The sequence below is a fragment of the Calidris pugnax genome, unplaced genomic scaffold (assembly GCF_001431845.1).
Source record: "Calidris pugnax isolate Ruff unplaced genomic scaffold, ASM143184v1 scaffold281, whole genome shotgun sequence".
Classification (NCBI taxonomy): Eukaryota; Metazoa; Chordata; class Aves; order Charadriiformes; family Scolopacidae; genus Calidris; species Calidris pugnax.
In genome coordinates this window covers 1,418,523-1,437,623 of record NW_015091028.1, presented here as the reverse complement: position 1 = coordinate 1,437,623, position 19,101 = coordinate 1,418,523, and the positions used below count along the sequence as shown (strand labels likewise).

Here is a 19,101-nt window from a genome sequence, read left to right as displayed (position 1 = left end):
CATCGAAGCACCAGGACAGGGTGGGGGTGACCTGCTGGAAAGCAGCTCTGAGGAGAAAGACTTGGGGGACAACAGGATGCCCATGAGCCAGCAATGGGCCCTGGTGGCCAAGAAGGCCATGGCATCGTGGGGGGCATCAGGAAGAGTGTGAGCAGCAGGTGGAGGGAGGTCATCCTGCCCCTCTGCTCTGCCCTGGGGAGGCCCCATCTGGAGCACTGGGACCAGTTCTGGGCTCCCCAGTTCCAGGAGGGCAGGGAACTGCTGGAGAGGGTACAGCAGAGGCTACAGAGATGCTGAGGACCCTGGAGCATCTCTCTGCTGAGGAGAGGCTGAGGGACTTGGGTCTGTTCAGTCTGGAGAAGAGAAGGCTGAGGGGGGATCTGATCAACGCACATAAATACTGAAAGGGTGGGTGTCAGGAGGATGGGGCCAGTCTTTTTTCAGTGGTGCCCAGGGACAGGACAAGAGGGAACGGGCACAAACTGGAACATAAGAAGTTCCACCTAAACACGAGGAGGAACTTCTTTGCTGTGAGGGTGGCAGAGCCCTGGAAGAGGCTGCCCAGGGAGGTGGTGGAGTCTCCTTCTCTGTAGACATTCAAACCCACCTGTGGGTCCTTTGGGTGGCCCTGCTCTGGCAGGGGGTTGGACTGGATGATCCCCAGAGGTCCCTTCCAGCCCCACAGCATTGTGTGGTTCTGCTAGAAGAGCCCACAGGACAGGCACTGCAGCAGCCAGATCCCTTGGAAGAAAATATCTTCTTTCCCTGTGCTTAGCCCAAGTTTTACCAGAGAACAATGAATCACAGGCTTTTTTCCCCGAGGAGGAGGAAGTTCTCCCTTTTAGACAAAACCCGTTAGGTTTCAGTAGCTCATTTTGACAAAGGTGGGTCCTGATCAAAGATGACAGCTCCTGGAGTCCCTGATTTCCTTAAGTGCAGTAACAGCACTAATGAAGCCAACTAAATAGATGAGGGATGAAGCTGTTTCAGTCTTTTTTTTCAATGGTAAAGGCAAGGCGTGTGCCATCACAGTTAAATAGTCCAGATATTTCTGGAACTGAGCAAGTCTTTCTAGTTTGTTGACTGTGCTACAGCAAAAATGATCAGAATATAGTATCTTCATGTTTGTGTCTCTGAGCAAACACCTCTTACCGCTTAATACAAAAACCATAAAGGAAAGAGTGAAGCTAGATTTGTTTTGGTGATTTTACAGAGTGTAACAATTGTAAAAGGAAGAGGCTGAAAGGCCAGAGAAGTAGGATTGCTCATTCGGTGGTTGCGGATTGTCTCCTGAGGCGGTGCTGCTATTTCTGTACAGGCCCTGAGCTGTAATATTTATAGCTTTAGAGCCTTTTGGATTGTTGAAGTGGAAGCTTTTCCAATAAAGCTTCTAGCATTAACAGCTTGGGTACTTGAATTCAGTCGAGAAGTTCTTCCCCACATCTCAGCTCCATCTTCCCTCTTTCAGTGTCAAACCCTTCCCCCTCCTCCTAGGGCTCCCCTCCCTGATCCAGAGTCCCTCCCCAGCTCTCCTGGAGCCCCTTGAGGGACTGGAAGGGGCTCGAAGTTCTCCCCGGCGCCTTCTCTTCTCCAGGCTGAGCCCCCAGAGCTCTCTGAGCCTTTCTCCTCACAGTGGAGAAGCACCAGCCTCCGGCCGCCTCAGCCGCTCTGAGGCAGCGCGTGCCGCCCCGCGCGCTTATATAGGGCCGGCGTCCGCGCGCACGCGCAGAGAGGCCCCACAGCGCGTGGGGCTCCCCCCCCACTCCCCGCGGGGTCTCAGCGGCGGCGCTGGCCTTGCTGAGGGGGCTTTTCTTCGTATAGCGCTATCCCTACGCGCTCGTTTATGTATCTCCCTGTGTGTTTTTACACCCGTATATCCTTAGCAGCCTCCCGCTGTTGCGGTACGGCCCTACAGCGGTACCGGGGGGGGTAGAGTTAACGCAGCCCGTGAGGCGCGAGCAGCGCTGGTCTCGCCCGCATGAGAGAAAAAAAAAAAAAGGCAATAAACCCGTGTATTTTAGCGAGGTGCTCCCTCGTCCGGCGTACCCGAGGCAGGCTCTGCAGCGGCGAAGCTTCAGGAGGCTGCCGCGTCTGGAGAAGTTTGGCCGAAAAGGTAGGAAAATGCGGTGAGAGAAAGTGAGGGGAGGGAAAATGAGCTGGTGCCGGCCCGCAAAAAAGGGAAAAAGCGAAGCTTCCCATACCGGGAGTCGAACCCGGGCCGCCTGGGTGAAAACCAGGAATCCTAACCGCTAGACCATATGGGAGGCGCTGGGAGACACTTTCTCCGCTCGCGGTATAGTCCCTCCTCTCCCCGCCCTCCGCCGCCAGGGCGTCCTTCCTGCCAGGGAGGCGCTGCCCACATTCGAGATGGCGGCTGGTGCTTCGCCACCGCCCCCTTCGCCCCGCGCCGCGTCACATGACGGGCGGGGGGGGGGGGGGGCGCGGGGGGGGGGGGGCCCCCGTGGTGGGGACGGCAGAGCCGTCTGGGGCGGGGGGCTGAGCCCCGGGCAGCCCCGGGGAAGGGGGACGCGGGGAATGGCCGATGGCACGGAGCTCCGGCTGCTGCGGACCCCGGGGGCAGCGAGGACACCCCGGGAATGGCCGACACGGGGGTCTGGGGGCCAGCGGAGGGGGGGACGCTCCGCAGAGGCTGAGGTGGGGGGGGGGGGGGGGGGGGGCGGCCGAAGGCATCGCCCCGGGGTGGGGGACAGGTCTCTGCGTTGCTGGGTGCGGGCTCCGGAGCATCCCGAGGGGACGGGGAAGGGGCTGGGGGTGAGGGCGGGCCCCGTGAGCCCTGGTTCCCGGTGCCGGGAGAGCCCGGAGGGTGTCTCCCACCGCCTTCCAGCGCTGGCCCTGCTGAGGCCTGCTTCGGCCGGGTAATTAGGGGAGCGCTGATCACCAGGGGCGCCTCAGAGGGTGTTCTGGCAGCCCGGGGGGGGTGGTTGGTTCTGCTGGAGTTCCTCCCCGCCGTCTGGAGCAGAAGCTGCCGGTGGAGGCCACGGGGAATGGTGTCGGTGTGGGAACGCTTCCCCTTTTGCAGGGCGCTTCTGCGGGTGGGATGTGGGTGCGGGAGTGGAGCAATGTAAGAAGATTCGGTCTTCTCTCCGTAGGTGGGTGATGCCAAGCACAGCCATGAAGAAAAAGGTAAGAACGGAAAGGAGGATCCCCTGCAGTTGGGTTTTCCTTCCCCATCTGCATTTGCTAACGTCGCTGTGTGCCTGCACCCGCTCCTCCCTGCCTTCTGTGGCTGTCAGGTGCCTCGTGAGGCTCTTGGAGTCAGCAGATCCATCCTTTGCTTAAAGTGCTAGAAATCAATGTTGGGTTTGAGTGCGTTCTCTGGCAGCGGTGGCGGGACAGGCTGGCTGCAGAGCCGTCCGCGCTAACGGCTGCCTGAGTGTCTCTGCTGAGTGTTGCAAAACCCTCTGCTCGTTGCCGACCTCCGGCAGCACCAGGGAAGAGGAATTCTCCAACCTGCTCTGCTGCCCCACGGGGAGACCCTTCTGCTGGGTGACAGAAACTTCTGTGGGGAGCCTGTGATCCACTGGGGGCTCCTGGGAGGGTGAATCTTCACTCACGGGGAAGGAGTAACCCTTTTACTGAGGATCAGGGGAGGGTATTCCAGCAGTAAGCATATTCCAGGCCATTCAGGTGGCTGTGTCCAGATTGTACGCCTGCCTGTCCATGGTGTGGTGGGATTGGGTTTCCTGCCTGGCCCTACGTGTGGGTGTCTGAGCCCTCTGAGAGGCCTCCACGGTCTAAAACTTGGGAACTGGGTTTGCCCGTGGGCTGCCTTGGAGCCCTGTTGAGTTTCTGCATGTGCTTCTTCCGCAGGCGGTATGAAATGAGAGACGTGGATGTTCTCTTTGCTTTGTGCGTCGCTCAGGGGAGAAGGTGGCATGGCTTTCGGGGGGGAAGTTTGCTGCAGGAAGGCTGTAAGGGGTGACCTGACCAGCCTCCCTCTCTCAGGAAAAGTCCTCGTTATGGAATCATCGAGGTGTTTCACCTCTCCTGTTTTGCCCTGAGAGTCTGGCAGCTGTTGCCCTGCAGCCCAGGAGCGAGTCTGGGAGTCGAGCGAGCGCCTTTCCCAGCACCTGGCACTGGTGTGGGCTGGGCAGGCACTGGTGTGGGCTGGGCAGGCACTGGAGTGGGCTGGGCAGGCACTGGGGCCAGTTGCCCTCTCGTTAAACCTATCCTTGATGATCCGTTTTCAGAGCTATTGCCAAAGGCTGAATTTGACTTTGTAACTGGAACTCATTTAACAGCTGTGTTTGTGAGCGGGTCTGTGTTGGCTGTGGCTGTTGGGGTTCTTTTTAAAATATTTTTATTTTTAGATCACAATGCAGAGCCTTGCCTTACGTGACTGTCTCCCCCTTTCTCTCCCCCCTCCCGCCCCCCCGAATCATCTCCTAGTTTTTGGCTGCCAAAGGTGTTACCTCTCCTTTGGCCGGATGATCTGCAAAGAGGACTCTGGAGTCAGGTGTCCCCCCCACCACGACAGCCCGCCGTGCTTCAATGGGGCTGTCCCATCTGCTTTTAACTTTTTGCTGATCTTCTGACACGTGAAACGTGAAATACAACTCGTATTTCACTTCTGTCAGGGAAGAGAAACTGAGTTGTGTTACAAGAAGGAAAAGATTGAGATTGGGAGAGAAGAATTGGGTGGAGAATCCCAGCGCTGAGTGGGCAAGGGGTTATTTCCAGCCTGGTCTTAAAGGCTTGAGATAAAGCTGGTCTTTTGCCTCGGTGAAGTCCTTTGCTGTCATCAAAGCCATCACTCCTTCAGCTGTGGTGGGGGTGCCAGGGGAGGCTTCGGGAGCAGCTCCTGCTCTTCCCTGAGTGCTGGTTGTGAGCTCCAGGGGTCCTCTGCCAGCGTGGGTTGGGAAAAGGGAGCCTGGTGGTTCCTTCGTGGTCACCAGCTGGTTGAAGGACCAGGAATGCGGTGCCTGGAGGGGCAGAGGTGCCTGGGAAGGTGGGGAACATAATTTAGTAACGTGATCAAGGTGGAAAGGTTTTTGGCCTGACCCCCATTCAGTGACCACACGTAGAAAGGAGGTGAGGACAGGTCTCCTGCTTTCCCAGCTGTGGTGCTCTTCTTTGCCTCCCTCTTCTGATGCATTCACATCTCCAGTGTGTTGATCCTGTGTTTGGGTGGCTTCAGCAGGAAGATGTTAACCCAGAGAGAGCCGTGGAGGGCTTGGTGTTCTGTGGTAGCTAATTCTTCATGGATTTTGTTTTCTTCCCAGGTGCTGCTGATGGGTAAAAGTGGGTCTGGGAAGACCAGCATGAGATCCATTATCTTTGCAAACTACATCGCCAGGGACACGCGGCGCCTGGGTGCCACAAGTAAGACTCCTCTCCTTTGAACTGTGAATTCTCAGGGTTCAAACCCCCTTCATTACAGGGGCGAGGCCATTCCCTCCAGCGATCCCAGCCTCTCCTCCCCTCTGGGGTGGGTGGCTGTGGGTCCTCCCAGCTGCCACATCTCGCGGGGAACTTCCCTCCCGAGTTCAGCTGAGGGCAGGCAGGAAGCTGGAGTGGAAGGGAAGGCAACACTGGGTTCAGTTTTGCTGCTTTATTGTTGAACTTTTATCCTTAACTCTTTTTATTTTGATCGGAAAGCAACTTCTGCTGCAGCTCCGCTAATTTTTGGAGTGTTGAGAGCCTCCTCGTGGTCGTCCTCGGTGGGGAGGCTTTCCCATTGTTGGCCAGCTGAGCACTGGTTTTGGCAAGATGATACATGAGGCTTAATTCATGTCTTCTGCCTCTTTTTTTTTTTAATTATTATTTCCCTACTCTGAAAAAGCAATAAATGACTCCTCTGAAACAGGGTCATGGATTGTCAGGATCTGATGCTCCTGGTTGGGAAGCACCTGGTGAGGACTTAGTGTCAGGGGTCGGTGGATGTTTCCTCTTTGCTGTAAACTTGGCCTCTTCATGGAGTTTACAGCCTTTGTGTTACCGCTTTATTTCCAAGGCCTTGCAGAGTGTGCTGGAACAAAAGTCATTCTTAAAATATCACAAAGATCAGAGAACACGTTGTTAAAGGCGAACCACCTGCTGGGCTTCTCAGGAGAACAGTGTCCCGGGCAGGGAGTAGGAAGGCTTGAATTCCTCTGGGAACTCTCTTTTTCTGTAGCGCCTTCAGCTTCTGATTTATGGGATTTTACGAATTGGGGGTGTTTTTGGCTGGAGGTAGCTCCGATCGGGGTGGGTGGTACAGCCGATAAACTCCTGTTGTCTCTTTCCAGTTGATGTGGAGCACTCCCATGTCAGATTTCTAGGAAACCTGGTACTAAACCTGTGGGACTGCGGAGGGTAGGTGCTGCTGCTGCTGCTTTTGGAACCGTGGGGGGTTGTTTGCTGTGGGGAACGGTGTAAGAAACAGGGGGGGTGAGGGTGCTGCTGGTGTTTGAAGGGAACAGAGCACGTGTGGAGGTGGGTGGAAGAGGTTGGCACCCTCTCCTGTGTTATCCCTACATAAAAGGAGCAGAGTGTGGGCCCACCCTTCCCTCTGCTGCCACAAAGCCCGAGCCCTTCACCTGGGCTTTCTCCTGGGGTGACAGGAGCTGATGCTGGTTCCAGCTTGATCCAGAGGGGGTGCCTGCTGAGTAGGGACACTGGTGGCTGGCAGTGACCCAGTGCCTCCTGGAAGCTGCTTTTTGAAGAGCACTGTCCTGCTGACACAGCTTCATCAGCTCTCCTGGCCTCGTGCCTGGTCTGAGCCACGTTCAGCAAAAGTTAGAGGAGATTTAAATCCCATAAGAAGAGGCCGCGCTGATGGTTTTGGTTATATTTTAACTTCTGCTGCTGTGGCTTTTTTATGTGCAACTCTCCAAAAGCCAGTCCGGGTCCAGACACGACATAGCTCCGTTTGCTGTGACAGGAGGAAAGCTTCAGCTTCCTGGGAGCCTGCTGAGCTCTTCAGGAGCATCCAACTTGGCTTGGAAATGCTGAGGGAGCTTTCTGGGGAATACAGGCACCTGTGGGGGGCTCTTGTCTGGGCTCCTCTGATGGGGTCTGTAGCCCAAACCTTGCCTTTCTCACAGGAGGTATTTTACAGGTAGCGCCTTTCCTGGCTTCTCTGATGGGAGTCTCTTTGCTCTGTTGCTCTGCTCCTTCTCAGACAGGACACCTTTATGGAGAACTACTTCACCAGTCAGCGGGACAACATCTTCCGCAACGTAGAAGTCCTCATCTACGTCTTCGATGTAGAGAGCCGGGAGCTGGAGAAGGACATGCACTACTACCAGTCGTGCTTGGAGGCCATCCTTCAGAACTCTCCCGACGCCAAGATCTTTTGTCTAGTGCACAAGATGGACTTGGTGCAGGAGGATCAGCGGGATTTGGTGAGAGGCTGGTAGTTGCCATAGAAATGCTTTCAAATAGAACAGCTTTTGACTGTGCTGATGCGTTGCGGTTTCTTACTTCAAGCGCAGCCCCGTCAGTGCTGCTCCTGGAAGGGTTCCTCAGATATTAAGATCTGTCAAAGCCCTCTAAGCTTTTTCTGTTTTTTCTAGATTGTACAGCATCGCTATCTCTTGCCTATAATCTAGTGGAAAACAGAACTCATGATTTTTAGTGACAGCTGCTCTAAGCCTTTTCTTTTATAGCACCGATTCTAGTACTTTCACCAGACCTTGGCTCTAGGAGGGAGGTAGAACTGGAGAAATCCAACCACCTTAAATTTGCTGCTCACTATTGGGATGGCTTTGCAGATGGTGACAGTGACGGTTGGTTTCTCCTTTAGCTGGTGCTCTCAGTCCAAAAACATAACCAAAATAAAAAAGAGGTGAATCTTTCCCAGTTACCTGGAGGGTGGTTTGTATGGCTTGATTCTGTTCTCTGTCAGTTTGGCCTTCCTGCCCAGACATCACCTCTTAAACACTCCTCTGCCCCAGCAAAGGCTGAGGATCAACCTTTTGGAGATATTTGGCGTTTTATGTTCTATTTAGAGCTTTTGGAAGGTTGCAGGGAGCTTGGAAGATGTTGAGTTCCTACCAACCTTGCATTTTCAGCTTGGACTGAAGAGCAACCAACTCTTGATAACCAAAACCAAACTCAGCTTTGTGGGTTAGACCAGCACATCCCTGGTGCTTGGCCACTCCCTGGCTGGCGGCGAGTTTGGAGGCCCCTTTAGGCTGTTGGCTTTTGTCTAAAGTAAGAACTTATTAAACTTTCTTCTGATTCCTGGCGAGTACGTTCCCGGGCAGCTGCAGAGGAGGCCATGGGAGATGGGGTGGCTGAAACTGCCCCGATCTCCCTGCACAGACAGACTTCTTCCACGGAGAACATTAGCTCAAGTGCTAATTTTTTTAATTATTATTATTATTTCCCAGATTTTTAAAGAGCGTGAGGAAGACTTGAAGCGCCTTTCCCGTCCCTTGGAATGTGTTTGTTTTAGAACTTCCATCTGGGATGAAACACTTTACAAGGTTCGTACGGCTTCCTCTCTGTATCTGGCTTCCTCCCTCCCACTCGAAAACAAGAGCACGAGGGAGGCAAGTGGTTAATTGCTACTGGTTTGTTAGTGACCGGCCCTTTTTACTTCTGCAGCAGCTCCTGCTGGAGACTGGCTGCTGTAAATGGCATCCGAACATCCTGGGTTTAATTAGTAAAAGTAAAAGTCCTCCACACGTTGGGGTCATGGTGTCAGTGTGCTAACACTGCTTAAACACTTTGCCCGGCTGCTTTAGAAAGAGCTTCTGCATCTTCTAGTCATGTTTATCCAGCGTGGAATTGTTTCCCGTGTTTCTCTGCAGCCCTGATAAAAGATGAGCATTTACCCTTCTGGGAATTAAGTTTCAGGAGGAAATGGGGTTTTTTGCTGTCACTCTGGACTGCAGCGTGAGAGTCTTCCAGGTGTAGGAGCAGTGAGTGCTCTCTGGCTACACTGGGAGCAAATTAGGATGATTTAAGCCTGTTTAGTGATATTCTAGCTTCTTTGTGACTGATGTGGGGTCTGGGGTACCACTGGTTGTCTCCACTGTAGTAGAGATACCTGGACATGGAGGTGGGAGAAGCTTCTTGGCCTCGCTGGGGCTGTCAACACCCAGCACTGCAATAATCAGTTTTTGAGCGTGTTTCATAACAAGAAGCGCTAATGCAGCCCTTGTGTTGTGTCTTTCTTTACTGACAGGCTTGGTCCAGTATAGTCTATCAGCTGATCCCCAACGTCCAGCAGCTGGAAATGAACCTGAGGAACTTTGCTCAGATCATCGAGGCAGACGAAGTGCTGCTCTTCGAGAGAGCCACTTTCCTGGTGAATACGGCGGTTCTGCCCTTCAGGTTCCTCTGCCCAGTTCCTAGGACCCAGTTTCTGGGATGGAAAGTGCCCAGAGAGAGGTGGCAGTAGCCCAGAGAGAGGTGGTGGTGGCAGAAGGTGTTGATCCAGGCCTTGTGATACTGAAAATAGCTGATGTGACTTCGTGGCACGTGGGACCTTCCCAAAATTTCCACTTCTAGCAGTTGAACCGAGGCCTTTGGTCGGTATTTCCCTCTTCCAAGCTGTGAGAGGGTTTCATATCCCCATTCTCTTGTCAGCTCTGGGACTTTTTTTTTGAGAATTCCTTCCTGCACAGGGCAAGAACCTTCTTTAGCTTCAAATAAGCCTTTTCAGTTCCTCCTGACCTGGCATTTTAACTGGTCTTGATATTATTTTTTTATTCTATTTTTTCTCTGATGCTCTATAAACCCAGAGTATGGACAGAGGATCACAAGCGATTGGATTGCAAAGGCTTTTGAAGTTACCAGCTCCACGGTAACTCTGCTTCCAGCCCGTTGTCTCTGAAGGTAAAACGTGTTGGTGCTGTGTGTCCGTCCATACTCTTGGTTTCTAGATTGGTCTCATCAGACTTTGCACCAAAACTCCTCCTGACCTGAAAGAAGGATTTTTTTGACCTGCCGTTTCTGGCAAGTTCTGCTTTTTGACCTTTTGTAGATAATAAATAGTTCCACCTTAGCAATATGTAACGTTGTAAATATATATATACTTTTTTTTTTAATGAAAAAGAACAATCTTTGCTACAAAAATTCTCTGCTTATTTTCAGTGTAATGGTGACTGTTTAAAGGACTCTCTCTCTTTACTCATATATTTAAACTTCCCCCAGGACTCCTTTTTCCTGAGGTGAAATCTTACTCTGAAACTGTATTCAAATCACAGTAACAGAAAAGAAAAAAAAACCTATCTGGAAAGTTAAGGACCAAAGTTGCATACAATGAAGGCTTTGGTATGAGTGTAATCCCTGAATCTGGCTAAACCTCTACGTGTGTGAATAATTGGGCAGGTTTAAAAAGTAGGAAGCACATGCTGATGGTCTTTTTAAGGTGCTCAAGGGAAAAAAAAAAAAGAGAACCCAAAAAATTTAGTTCTCCCAAGTCTGTTAAATGTGACTCCATAGGTAGAAAAGAGTTTCACATCCTCGCACAAGGGCGTCCGACGCTTCCAGCAGCTGGTTTCATGATTCTTAAGAGCTTAAAGGAGGCAACACAAGGTTTTTAAAATAATCCTTTTTTGTTTTATGTGGGGAAAAAGGTGATGTAAGTATTAGGTTGTGTGTGCCATTTCCCCAGTAAATCCAGTTCTGGCCCGTTAGCTGATGTGGCTGCAGAGTAAAGATCTGTAGGTTTCCAGCCGTGTGGAGATGGAGCTGTGGATACCCCGCAGGAGCTCCTGAAGGCTTTGGATCCCGGGAATCTTTGCAGCTGGGGGCTGAGGTCTGGGGGCTGCTGCTGGGTGGGAGGAAGAGGAGGGGAACCGCTCTGGGTCTGTCTCAGTTCTCTGATGGAGAGAGAGCTCCCTGGAAACCAGCTGGTTCCGCTTTCCGTAGGGAGGAAGGGCTCGCTCCCAGAGTGTCCTGCCTGCTGCAGGGTGGGGAATTTCTCCCTTTAGTCCTTGAGCACCTGCAGCAGGAGAGACTTGGGAAGGAAAAGCCATTCCAGCATTTGTCAAGTGTCAGTTTCCCCAACCTGAGGTGATGCTCTTGCTTTTATTTATATTTTATTTATTTTTTCCCCCTCTCTCCTTGCACTTTCTTTTCCTTCCAATTGAATTGCTGTGAAGTTGGAGCATTCAGACCTCAAGTGGACAATAGTGTCTCTTGCATATCTCACATACCTGCCTCTGCCCTTGAGAAAGGCTTCCTGGTGACTGCATTACCCTTGTCTTACCCTGAAAGCACCACAAATGTTGTTGCAAATAGTTTCTGAGATTCAATCAGCAAAAGGCAAAGGGAATCCCTGTCCCGGTCGCCATTGCTGTTGAACCTGAGAAACCTGTGCTGAAATCAGTTCCTGACTCCCTCTGCCCTCTTTTTCCACCTTCCAGGTCATTTCTCACTATCAATGCAAAGAACAGCGGGACGTCCACAGATTTGAGAAAATCAGCAACATTATTAAACAATTCAAGCTAAGTTGCAGGTGAGTTGGTTTAATTTTTGGGTAGGGGAGATGCCCCCACAGGTATTTTGGCTCCATCCAGCAGCAGGAGGACTCTCCACTTTCATACTCGTTTCCCCGACTCCTCGGGCAGCTGAGCTGCCCAAGTTAAACTGCTCCATGTTTAAACACAACCGAGTTAATTGTTATATTTTGTAACTCCTTCCTTTGCTGATGGTTTGTTTTGAAGCAGCCTTTTTCTCCTGGGCCTCATTCTCCTGGGCAAGGCAGGGAAGCTCCAGGACTGAGCTGATAAATTAGTGAGAGGAAGGAGGAGGAGGTTTGCAGACACCCCCTCTGCTCTGCACTGGGGAGGCCACAACTGGAATCCTGCACCCAGTTCTGGGCTCCTCAGTTCAAGAGGGACAGGGAACTGCTGGAGAGAGTCCAGCGTAGGGCAACCAAGATGATGGAGGAATTGGAGCATCTCCCTGAGGAGGAAAGGCTGAGAGAGCTGGGGCTCTTTAGCCTGGAGAAGAGAAGGCTGAGGGGAGACCTTATTCATGCTGACAAGGATCTAAAGGGTGGGTTGGAGGAGGATGGAGTGGTTCCCCCACTCTTTTCAGTGGTTCCCAGTGACAGGACGAGGGGCAACGGGCACAAGCTGGACCATGGGGAAGTTCTACTCAAATCTGAGGAAGAACTTGTTTGGGGTGAGGGTGGCAGAGCCCTGGCAGAGGCTGCCCAGGGAGGTGGTGGAGTCTCCTTCTCTGGAGACATTCAAAGCCACTTGGTCACGTTCCTGTGGGATCTGCTCTGGGTGGACCTGCTCTGGCAGGGGGTTGGACTGGATGATCTCCAGAGGTCCCTTCCAACCCTGGCAGTTCTGTGACACTATTTATCAATATTTCCCATGGAGAAGTGGGAAGCTGGCTTTGGAGGCGCTCGGCTTTTGAACGGGCTCCAGGGTCTGCAGCCTCTTGGTGGTACCTGTGAGTCCTGGGCAGGATGGAGATGTGGCTGCCTGGTTGAGAGAGCCGACTCCAGATATTTTGGGTTTATACTCATTTCTCCTGGTTATCCACAAGTAACCACTCTCCTGAGTGGCCGGGCTGTTCCACCTGTGGGACAAGTGACACCGACTGGGCACAGGCTCTGACAGTCAGTGGGTTGTGTGTCTGGAGTTTCTGTCACCCTTTGATGTGCTGATGGGTTTATGTGGGAAAAAAAAAAAAGAGAACCCAAAAAATTTAGTTCTCCCAAGTCTGTTAAATGTGACTCCATAGGTAGAAAAGAGTTTCACATCCTCGCACAAGGGCGTCCGACGCTTCCAGCAGCTGGTTTCATGATTCTTAAGAGCTTAAAGGAGGCAACACAAGGTTTTTAAAATAATCCTTTTTTGTTTTATGTGGGGAAAAAGGTGATGTAAGTATTAGGTTGTGTGTGCCATTTCCCCAGTAAATCCAGTTCTGGCCCGTTAGCTGATGTGGCTGCAGAGTAAAGATCTGTAGGTTTCCAGCCGTGTGGAGATGGAGCTGTGGATACCCCGCAGGAGCTCCTGAAGGCTTTGGATCCCGGGAATCTTTGCAGCTGGGGGCTGAGGTCTGGGGGCTGCTGCTGGGTGGGAGGAAGAGGAGGGGAACCGCTCTGGGTCTGTCTCAGTTCTCTGATGGAGAGAGAGCTCCCTGGAAACCAGCTGGTTCCGCTTTCCGTAGGGAGGAAGGGCTCGCTCCCAGAGTGTCCTGCCTGCTGCAGGGTGGGGAATTTCTCCCTTTAGTCCTTGAGCACCTGCAGCAGGAGAGACTTGGGAAGGAAAAGCCATTCCAGCATTTGTCAAGTGTCAGTTTCCCCAACCTGAGGTGATGCTCTTGCTTTTATTTATATTTTATTTATTTTTTCCCCCTCTCTCCTTGCACTTTCTTTTCCTTCCAATTGAATTGCTGTGAAGTTGGAGCATTCAGACCTCAAGTGGACAATAGTGTCTCTTGCATATCTCACATACCTGCCTCTGCCCTTGAGAAAGGCTTCCTGGTGACTGCATTACCCTTGTCTTACCCTGAAAGCACCACAAATGTTGTTGCAAATAGTTTCTGAGATTCAATCAGCAAAAGGCAAAGGGAATCCCTGTCCCGGTCGCCATTGCTGTTGAACCTGAGAAACCTGTGCTGAAATCAGTTCCTGACTCCCTCTGCCCTCTTTTTCCACCTTCCAGGTCATTTCTCACTATCAATGCAAAGAACAGCGGGACGTCCACAGATTTGAGAAAATCAGCAACATTATTAAACAATTCAAGCTAAGTTGCAGGTGAGTTGGTTTAATTTTTGGGTAGGGGAGATGCCCCCACAGGTATTTTGGCTCCATCCAGCAGCAGGAGGACTCTCCACTTTCATACTCGTTTCCCCGACTCCTCGGGCAGCTGAGCTGCCCAAGTTAAACTGCTCCATGTTTAAACACAACCGAGTTAATTGTTATATTTTGTAACTCCTTCCTTTGCTGATGGTTTGTTTTGAAGCAGCCTTTTTCTCCTGGGCCTCATTCTCCTGGGCAAGGCAGGGAAGCTCCAGGACTGAGCTGATAAATTAGTGAGAGGAAGGAGGAGGAGGTTTGCAGACACCCCCTCTGCTCTGCACTGGGGAGGCCACAACTGGAATCCTGCACCCAGTTCTGGGCTCCTCAGTTCAAGAGGGACAGGGAACTGCTGGAGAGAGTCCAGCGTAGGGCAACCAAGATGATGGAGGAATTGGAGCATCTCCCTGAGGAGGAAAGGCTGAGAGAGCTGGGGCTCTTTAGCCTGGAGAAGAGAAGGCTGAGGGGAGACCTTATTCATGCTGACAAGGATCTAAAGGGTGGGTTGGAGGAGGATGGAGTGGTTCCCCCACTCTTTTCAGTGGTTCCCAGTGACAGGACGAGGGGCAACGGGCACAAGCTGGACCATGGGGAAGTTCTACTCAAATCTGAGGAAGAACTTGTTTGGGGTGAGGGTGGCAGAGCCCTGGCAGAGGCTGCCCAGGGAGGTGGTGGAGTCTCCTTCTCTGGAGACATTCAAAGCCACTTGGTCACGTTCCTGTGGGATCTGCTCTGGGTGGACCTGCTCTGGCAGGGGGTTGGACTGGATGATCTCCAGAGGTCCCTTCCAACCCTGGCAGTTCTGTGACACTATTTATCAATATTTCCCATGGAGAAGTGGGAAGCTGGCTTTGGAGGCGCTCGGCTTTTGAACGGGCTCCAGGGTCTGCAGCCTCTTGGTGGTACCTGTGAGTCCTGGGCAGGATGGAGATGTGGCTGCCTGGTTGAGAGAGCCGACTCCAGATATTTTGGGTTTATACTCATTTCTCCTGGTTATCCACAAGTAACCACTCTCCTGAGTGGCCGGGCTGTTCCACCTGTGGGACAAGTGACACCGACTGGGCACAGGCTCTGACAGTCAGTGGGTTGTGTGTCTGGAGTTTCTGTCACCCTTTGATGTGCTGATGGGTTTATGTTGTTCTCATTTAGCCTAAAGCTAAAAAGGTGTTTTTTTTTTTCTTTAAAAAAAAACCCCACAAAACCCAAACAACCAACTTGTGGTGGCACCTGGTGGCGTTTGCCAAGTGGGGGACTCAAACACTTCTTTTGTCACCAACAACTCAGATAATGGGATGTTGCCTTTTGTGGGCACAGAAGCTGTTTGAGTAACTTATATATAACAATACTCCATTTACTCCTTTTGTTTTTTTTCTTCTTCTTTCCTTTTCTTCCCCTCTCCTCACAGTAAGCTGGCGGCTTCTTTCCAGAGCATGGAGGTCAGGAACTCTAACTTTGCTGCTTTCATTGACATCTTCACATCAAACACATACGTGATGGTGGTTATGTCAGACCCTTCCATACGTAAGTCGAAGCCGAGATAAACCTCTGGCCTGGCTTTCTTTGTGGGGACAAAAAAAAAACAACAAAAAAGCTGGATAAAGTCTTGTATAAACCACGTTTTCTCTTAGAAAATGCCAAAGTGATAAAAATGATGACGATGAAAAGCTAGAAGGGGATCTGACATCCTGCTGGTTTGCCCCGTCTGGGCAGAGGGAGGGAGAATAAGGTTTAAAAAGTGACTTTTTGGGAGGCGAGAGCGGAGCTGGTGGTGGCTGCTGGGTGGAGGGTGGTGGCAGCGGTGGGGAACTGCTCTCCCAGATGTGACCTGGTTTAGCAGGTCGTCTCTAATAACCTATTTTGGGCTGGGCTGATCTGGCAGCCCCGGTGATTTTTCTTTTTTATTATTATTTTATTATTATTTTTATTTTTTTTTTCCCAAGAGGAAGCAGAGATGGATCGTAGCTGAGTTGTTGTTTGGTTTTGGTGTTTTTTTTTTTTTTTTTTTTTTTTTTTTTTTTTTTTTTTGCTCCTGCTGCCTGGACTGTCTCGGTGGGCAAAGGCTCTAATTATAGAAGCATCTATTTATCTTAAAGAAGCCGCTGCAGGCAGCGGCCGTGTGACTGTTTAACTGTTTCCACAACTGAAGCTGCTCCTCTGGGGATTTGAGGCACTTGGTTCAGAGACACTGCCCGGGACAGCCTCGGGGCTCACGGCCTCGGTGCTTCCTCCTCCTCCTCCTCCTCCTTTTGGGAATTTTACTGAATTAGGGCAAACCTCTGTAAACCCCGTGGCTGAATGAGCAGCTGTGATATGATCCTGCTCCGGGAGCAGCGGATGAGTGGCCGGGGTGACTCGGGAAGCTCTCCCTGGGAGCAAACTGCTTGTCCCTGGCTCTCTCCGACCCTTCCTGGATGATCCACAAACATCCCAGCCCTCCCAGTGTTAAATTTTGCCCAGCTGGGGAGCAGAGGGGGGGAGTGTGTGTGAAATTAGAGAGCTTGCTGACAGGGGGAGGTTGCTTTTAGGCGGCGCTTTAACTCCTGAGGACTCGGTTACTCGCATCCCTTGTAATTTTATTTATTTGTTTGTTTTTTTATCTCCCGGGTCCCTTTTTTTCCCCGTCCCAGCTTCTGCGGCGACGCTGATCAACATCCGCAATGCCAGAAAGCACTTTGAGAAGCTGGAGAGAGTGGACGGACCAAAGCACAGCCTGCTGATGCGCTGAGCCTCGGCCGGGGCGCCGCGGGGCTTTTCGGGGGGAGAAAAAATGAATTGGAACTACTTATTTTTTAGGAGCATCTAACAAATGTCGGTGTCTTTGTTGGGCTTTGAAATGAGTGTGTGCTGCTTTATTTTTTCTCCTTTTAACGTTGGACACTAGTCACTGGGAGGATGTCTTCGGATCCACTGCGGAGCTTCGCAAAGGGACTTCCCTGGCGGAGGTGGGGTTGGGGAGGAGCAGGGACAGGTGACCACGTGCTCCTGGTCTCCTGCTCCTTGGTTGTGGTGGTGGCACGTGGCACCACCAGCTTGGATGTTCCGCTGCCGGGTGACGGCGTGTAAAGTTCACAGGAATTGGAATATTTACTGTTTTATTGGTCGGTTGCTTAGAATATGTTTATAAATTTCTCCTTGTCTTCAGTCATGAAAAATAAATTTTTGCTACCAGGGATTTCGGATCCTAGAGCTTTGGAAAGTGGGGTTTCTTTCTCCTAAAGCCCGGGGCAGGGTTGGCCAGCAGGTGTGTAACGGCCGCGTTTCCCGGTGTGTTATCAGGGGGTGTTGGCTGAAGGATGTTGCAGAGTTTCATTAAGATAATTTGGGGTTTTCCCCACACGGAGGCAAAATTCCCTGGGTGGGTGAAGCTCTGGCTGGCGTCCACCTCTTGATGCTCACCAGAGCGATGGGAAGAGCTCGGTAAATAAAAGGGGTGGAAGATCCCAGTTGATCATAAAATCATGGAATGGTTTGGGTTGGAAGGGACCTTAAAGCCCCCCCCTGCCCTGGGCAGGGACACCTCCCACCAGACCAGGTTGCTCCAAGCCCCCTCCAACCTGGCCTTGAACCCCTCCAGGGATGGGGCAGCCACAGCTTCTCTGGGCAACCTGGTGGAGCAGCAGGATGGTCCTGGGGTGGACACGGAGAAGCCCTGGGCCGTGGTGGCCATGGGTGGTGTGTGTGTGGGCTGCACGAGCTGTGGTCACCACCAGCCAGTTGGACGGTGTTGGGCACCCACGTTATTTGACGTTACTCTCAGTTTTTTAATGAATTTTGCTGGTGTGAGTTCCCATTAAACACGGGACCAACCCAAGCCGTGAGTGGGGGGGTGGTCTCTGCCTCCCGGGGTGGGACCTGATGCTTCTCAACCTCCTTTTTCTCTCTTCCTGCCCCAAATGTCTCTCTGGAGGGTGCGCTGACCGAGCCCGGCCCTCCCTATTGTCCAAATCATACTTTTCCCCCCCGTGTCTCTGCCCACACACATATGGAGGAGGGGACATGTGAGAGGGTGAGTGTAGCGTGAGAAGGTGGAGCTGAAGGGCACGTGTGGGCTGGAGAGCTGAGGGTGGGCTCCACACAAGGTCCTCCATCCATCCGGGATCTCCAGGGCATGAAGCACCTGGTCTGGCACCTCCTACACAGCAGATGAGTTGGTGCTGGCTCAGGCTGGGGGTGTGTTCCAGGAGGAACTTCAAGTCAGCATCCCCGGGAGAGGAACCAGCGGAGATGCCCATTAACAGTTCGGGTGCCGGAGTCCCTGGAGAAGTTGTGGATGGGCTGGAGGTGCAGCAGAGGGTTTCAGATTGTCTTCTGTGCCTTCAGGAGTGGAATCTGCTGCCCGTCCTGGAGTGGCAACAGCCAATCTCTTCCAGGGTTGTTTCTCTCTGATGTTGGGCTGGAGCAAACTCTGGTCAGAGTGGTGGGAATGGACCATCTCCCTGCAGAGTCAAAGCTGTTTGAATGAACAGCTGGGGCCAGGTGGACCTCAAGATGCTAATAGTGGTGCAACAGCCTCACGGGGACTTCAAGATGCCAAGGGTGGTGGATCAGGCTCATTGAGGACCTCAAGATGCCAGCGGTGGTGGATCAGGTTCATGGGGGACTTCAAGACAGCAACAGTGGTGGATCAGGCTCGTTGAGGACCTCAAGATGCCATCAGTGGTAGATCAGACTCATTGAGGACCTCAAGATGCCATCGGTGGTGGATGAAGCTCCTGGGGGCAGAGAGGTGAGATGGTCCGTTGCCAAGGTCCTATGGGTTTTGCTTTGTGGAATCGATGGTCACGTTGGTGATTGACCTTGAGAGCGCAGCAATAAAGCACCGGCTTTTAAAATTTCCAAATTTTAACTGTTTTGGCAGAAATGCTCTGGGATAACGGTTTGCTTTGATTTGCTGGTTTTTCTCCCCAAAAACATTTCGGGCCAAACAACGCAACTTTTTAAAACAGAGGACGAAGGTGAGGACACAGCTTGGCGAATATTCTCAGTGGCTTTTTTTAGTAATTCAGAAATTTTTGAGGAAAACTGCCCTGTGGTAGGAGATGACTTCAGTAATAGCTCTGGGTCATTTGCTCCTCACGTTTAAATACCTTTTTTCCTACTTGTGCTCATAAAGTACCTTCAGAAACCCAGAACTGGTGAATGACCAGCAGGACTTGGTCAATGGTGATGGCCAAGGTTCCATGAAAAGCCCTCCTGGGACAGAGGCTGATCCCAGGCCCCCGAGGGCAGGTGGGTCAGCACCTCCCTTTATAAGAATTAAGACTTTTTTGGGGCGTTTTGGTGTTTTTTTTTTTCGTTCTGGGGGTGGTGGCCCTCCCCATGGACCTGGGTTCAATCTTGATGCTGGTGGGGTTGGACCTTCTCCCTGGGGAAACCCAAGG

General features: G+C 51.9%; 1 protein-coding gene and 1 non-coding gene across 2 annotated transcripts; one reads left to right on the top strand and one right to left on the bottom strand.

The window, feature by feature from the left end:
- The first annotated feature begins 2,033 nt into the window (after positions 1 to 2,033).
- LOC106896243 (ras-related GTP-binding protein A) lies at positions 2,034 to 16,906 on the top strand. Its single transcript, XM_014956059.1, has 10 exons — positions 2,034 to 2,113; positions 3,111 to 3,144; positions 5,244 to 5,343; positions 6,249 to 6,315; positions 7,124 to 7,346; positions 8,337 to 8,432; positions 9,137 to 9,259; positions 11,325 to 11,416; positions 15,126 to 15,241; positions 16,348 to 16,906. Exons 2-10 carry the CDS (start codon positions 3,118 to 3,120, stop codon positions 16,443 to 16,445), a joined length of 942 nt encoding a protein of 313 aa, XP_014811545.1. The 5' UTR covers positions 2,034 to 2,113; positions 3,111 to 3,117; the 3' UTR covers positions 16,446 to 16,906.
- TRNAE-UUC lies at positions 2,193 to 2,264 on the bottom strand. The gene has a single exon. It is a non-coding gene; the product is annotated as a tRNA-Glu (tRNA).
- Positions 16,907 to 19,101: the final 2,195 nt, after the last annotated feature.

Bases quoted from the DNA above. Each gene is read 5' to 3' on its own strand.
- LOC106896243 (XM_014956059.1), top strand. From the start codon at position 3,118: ATGCCAAGCACAGCCATGAAGAAAAAG. The intron at 3,145-5,243 runs GTAAGAACGGAA...TTTTCTTCCCAG, and splicing joins GCACAGCCATGAAGAAAAAG to GTGCTGCTGATGGGTAAAAG. The intron at 8,433-9,136 runs GTTCGTACGGCT...CTTTACTGACAG, and splicing joins GGGATGAAACACTTTACAAG to GCTTGGTCCAGTATAGTCTA.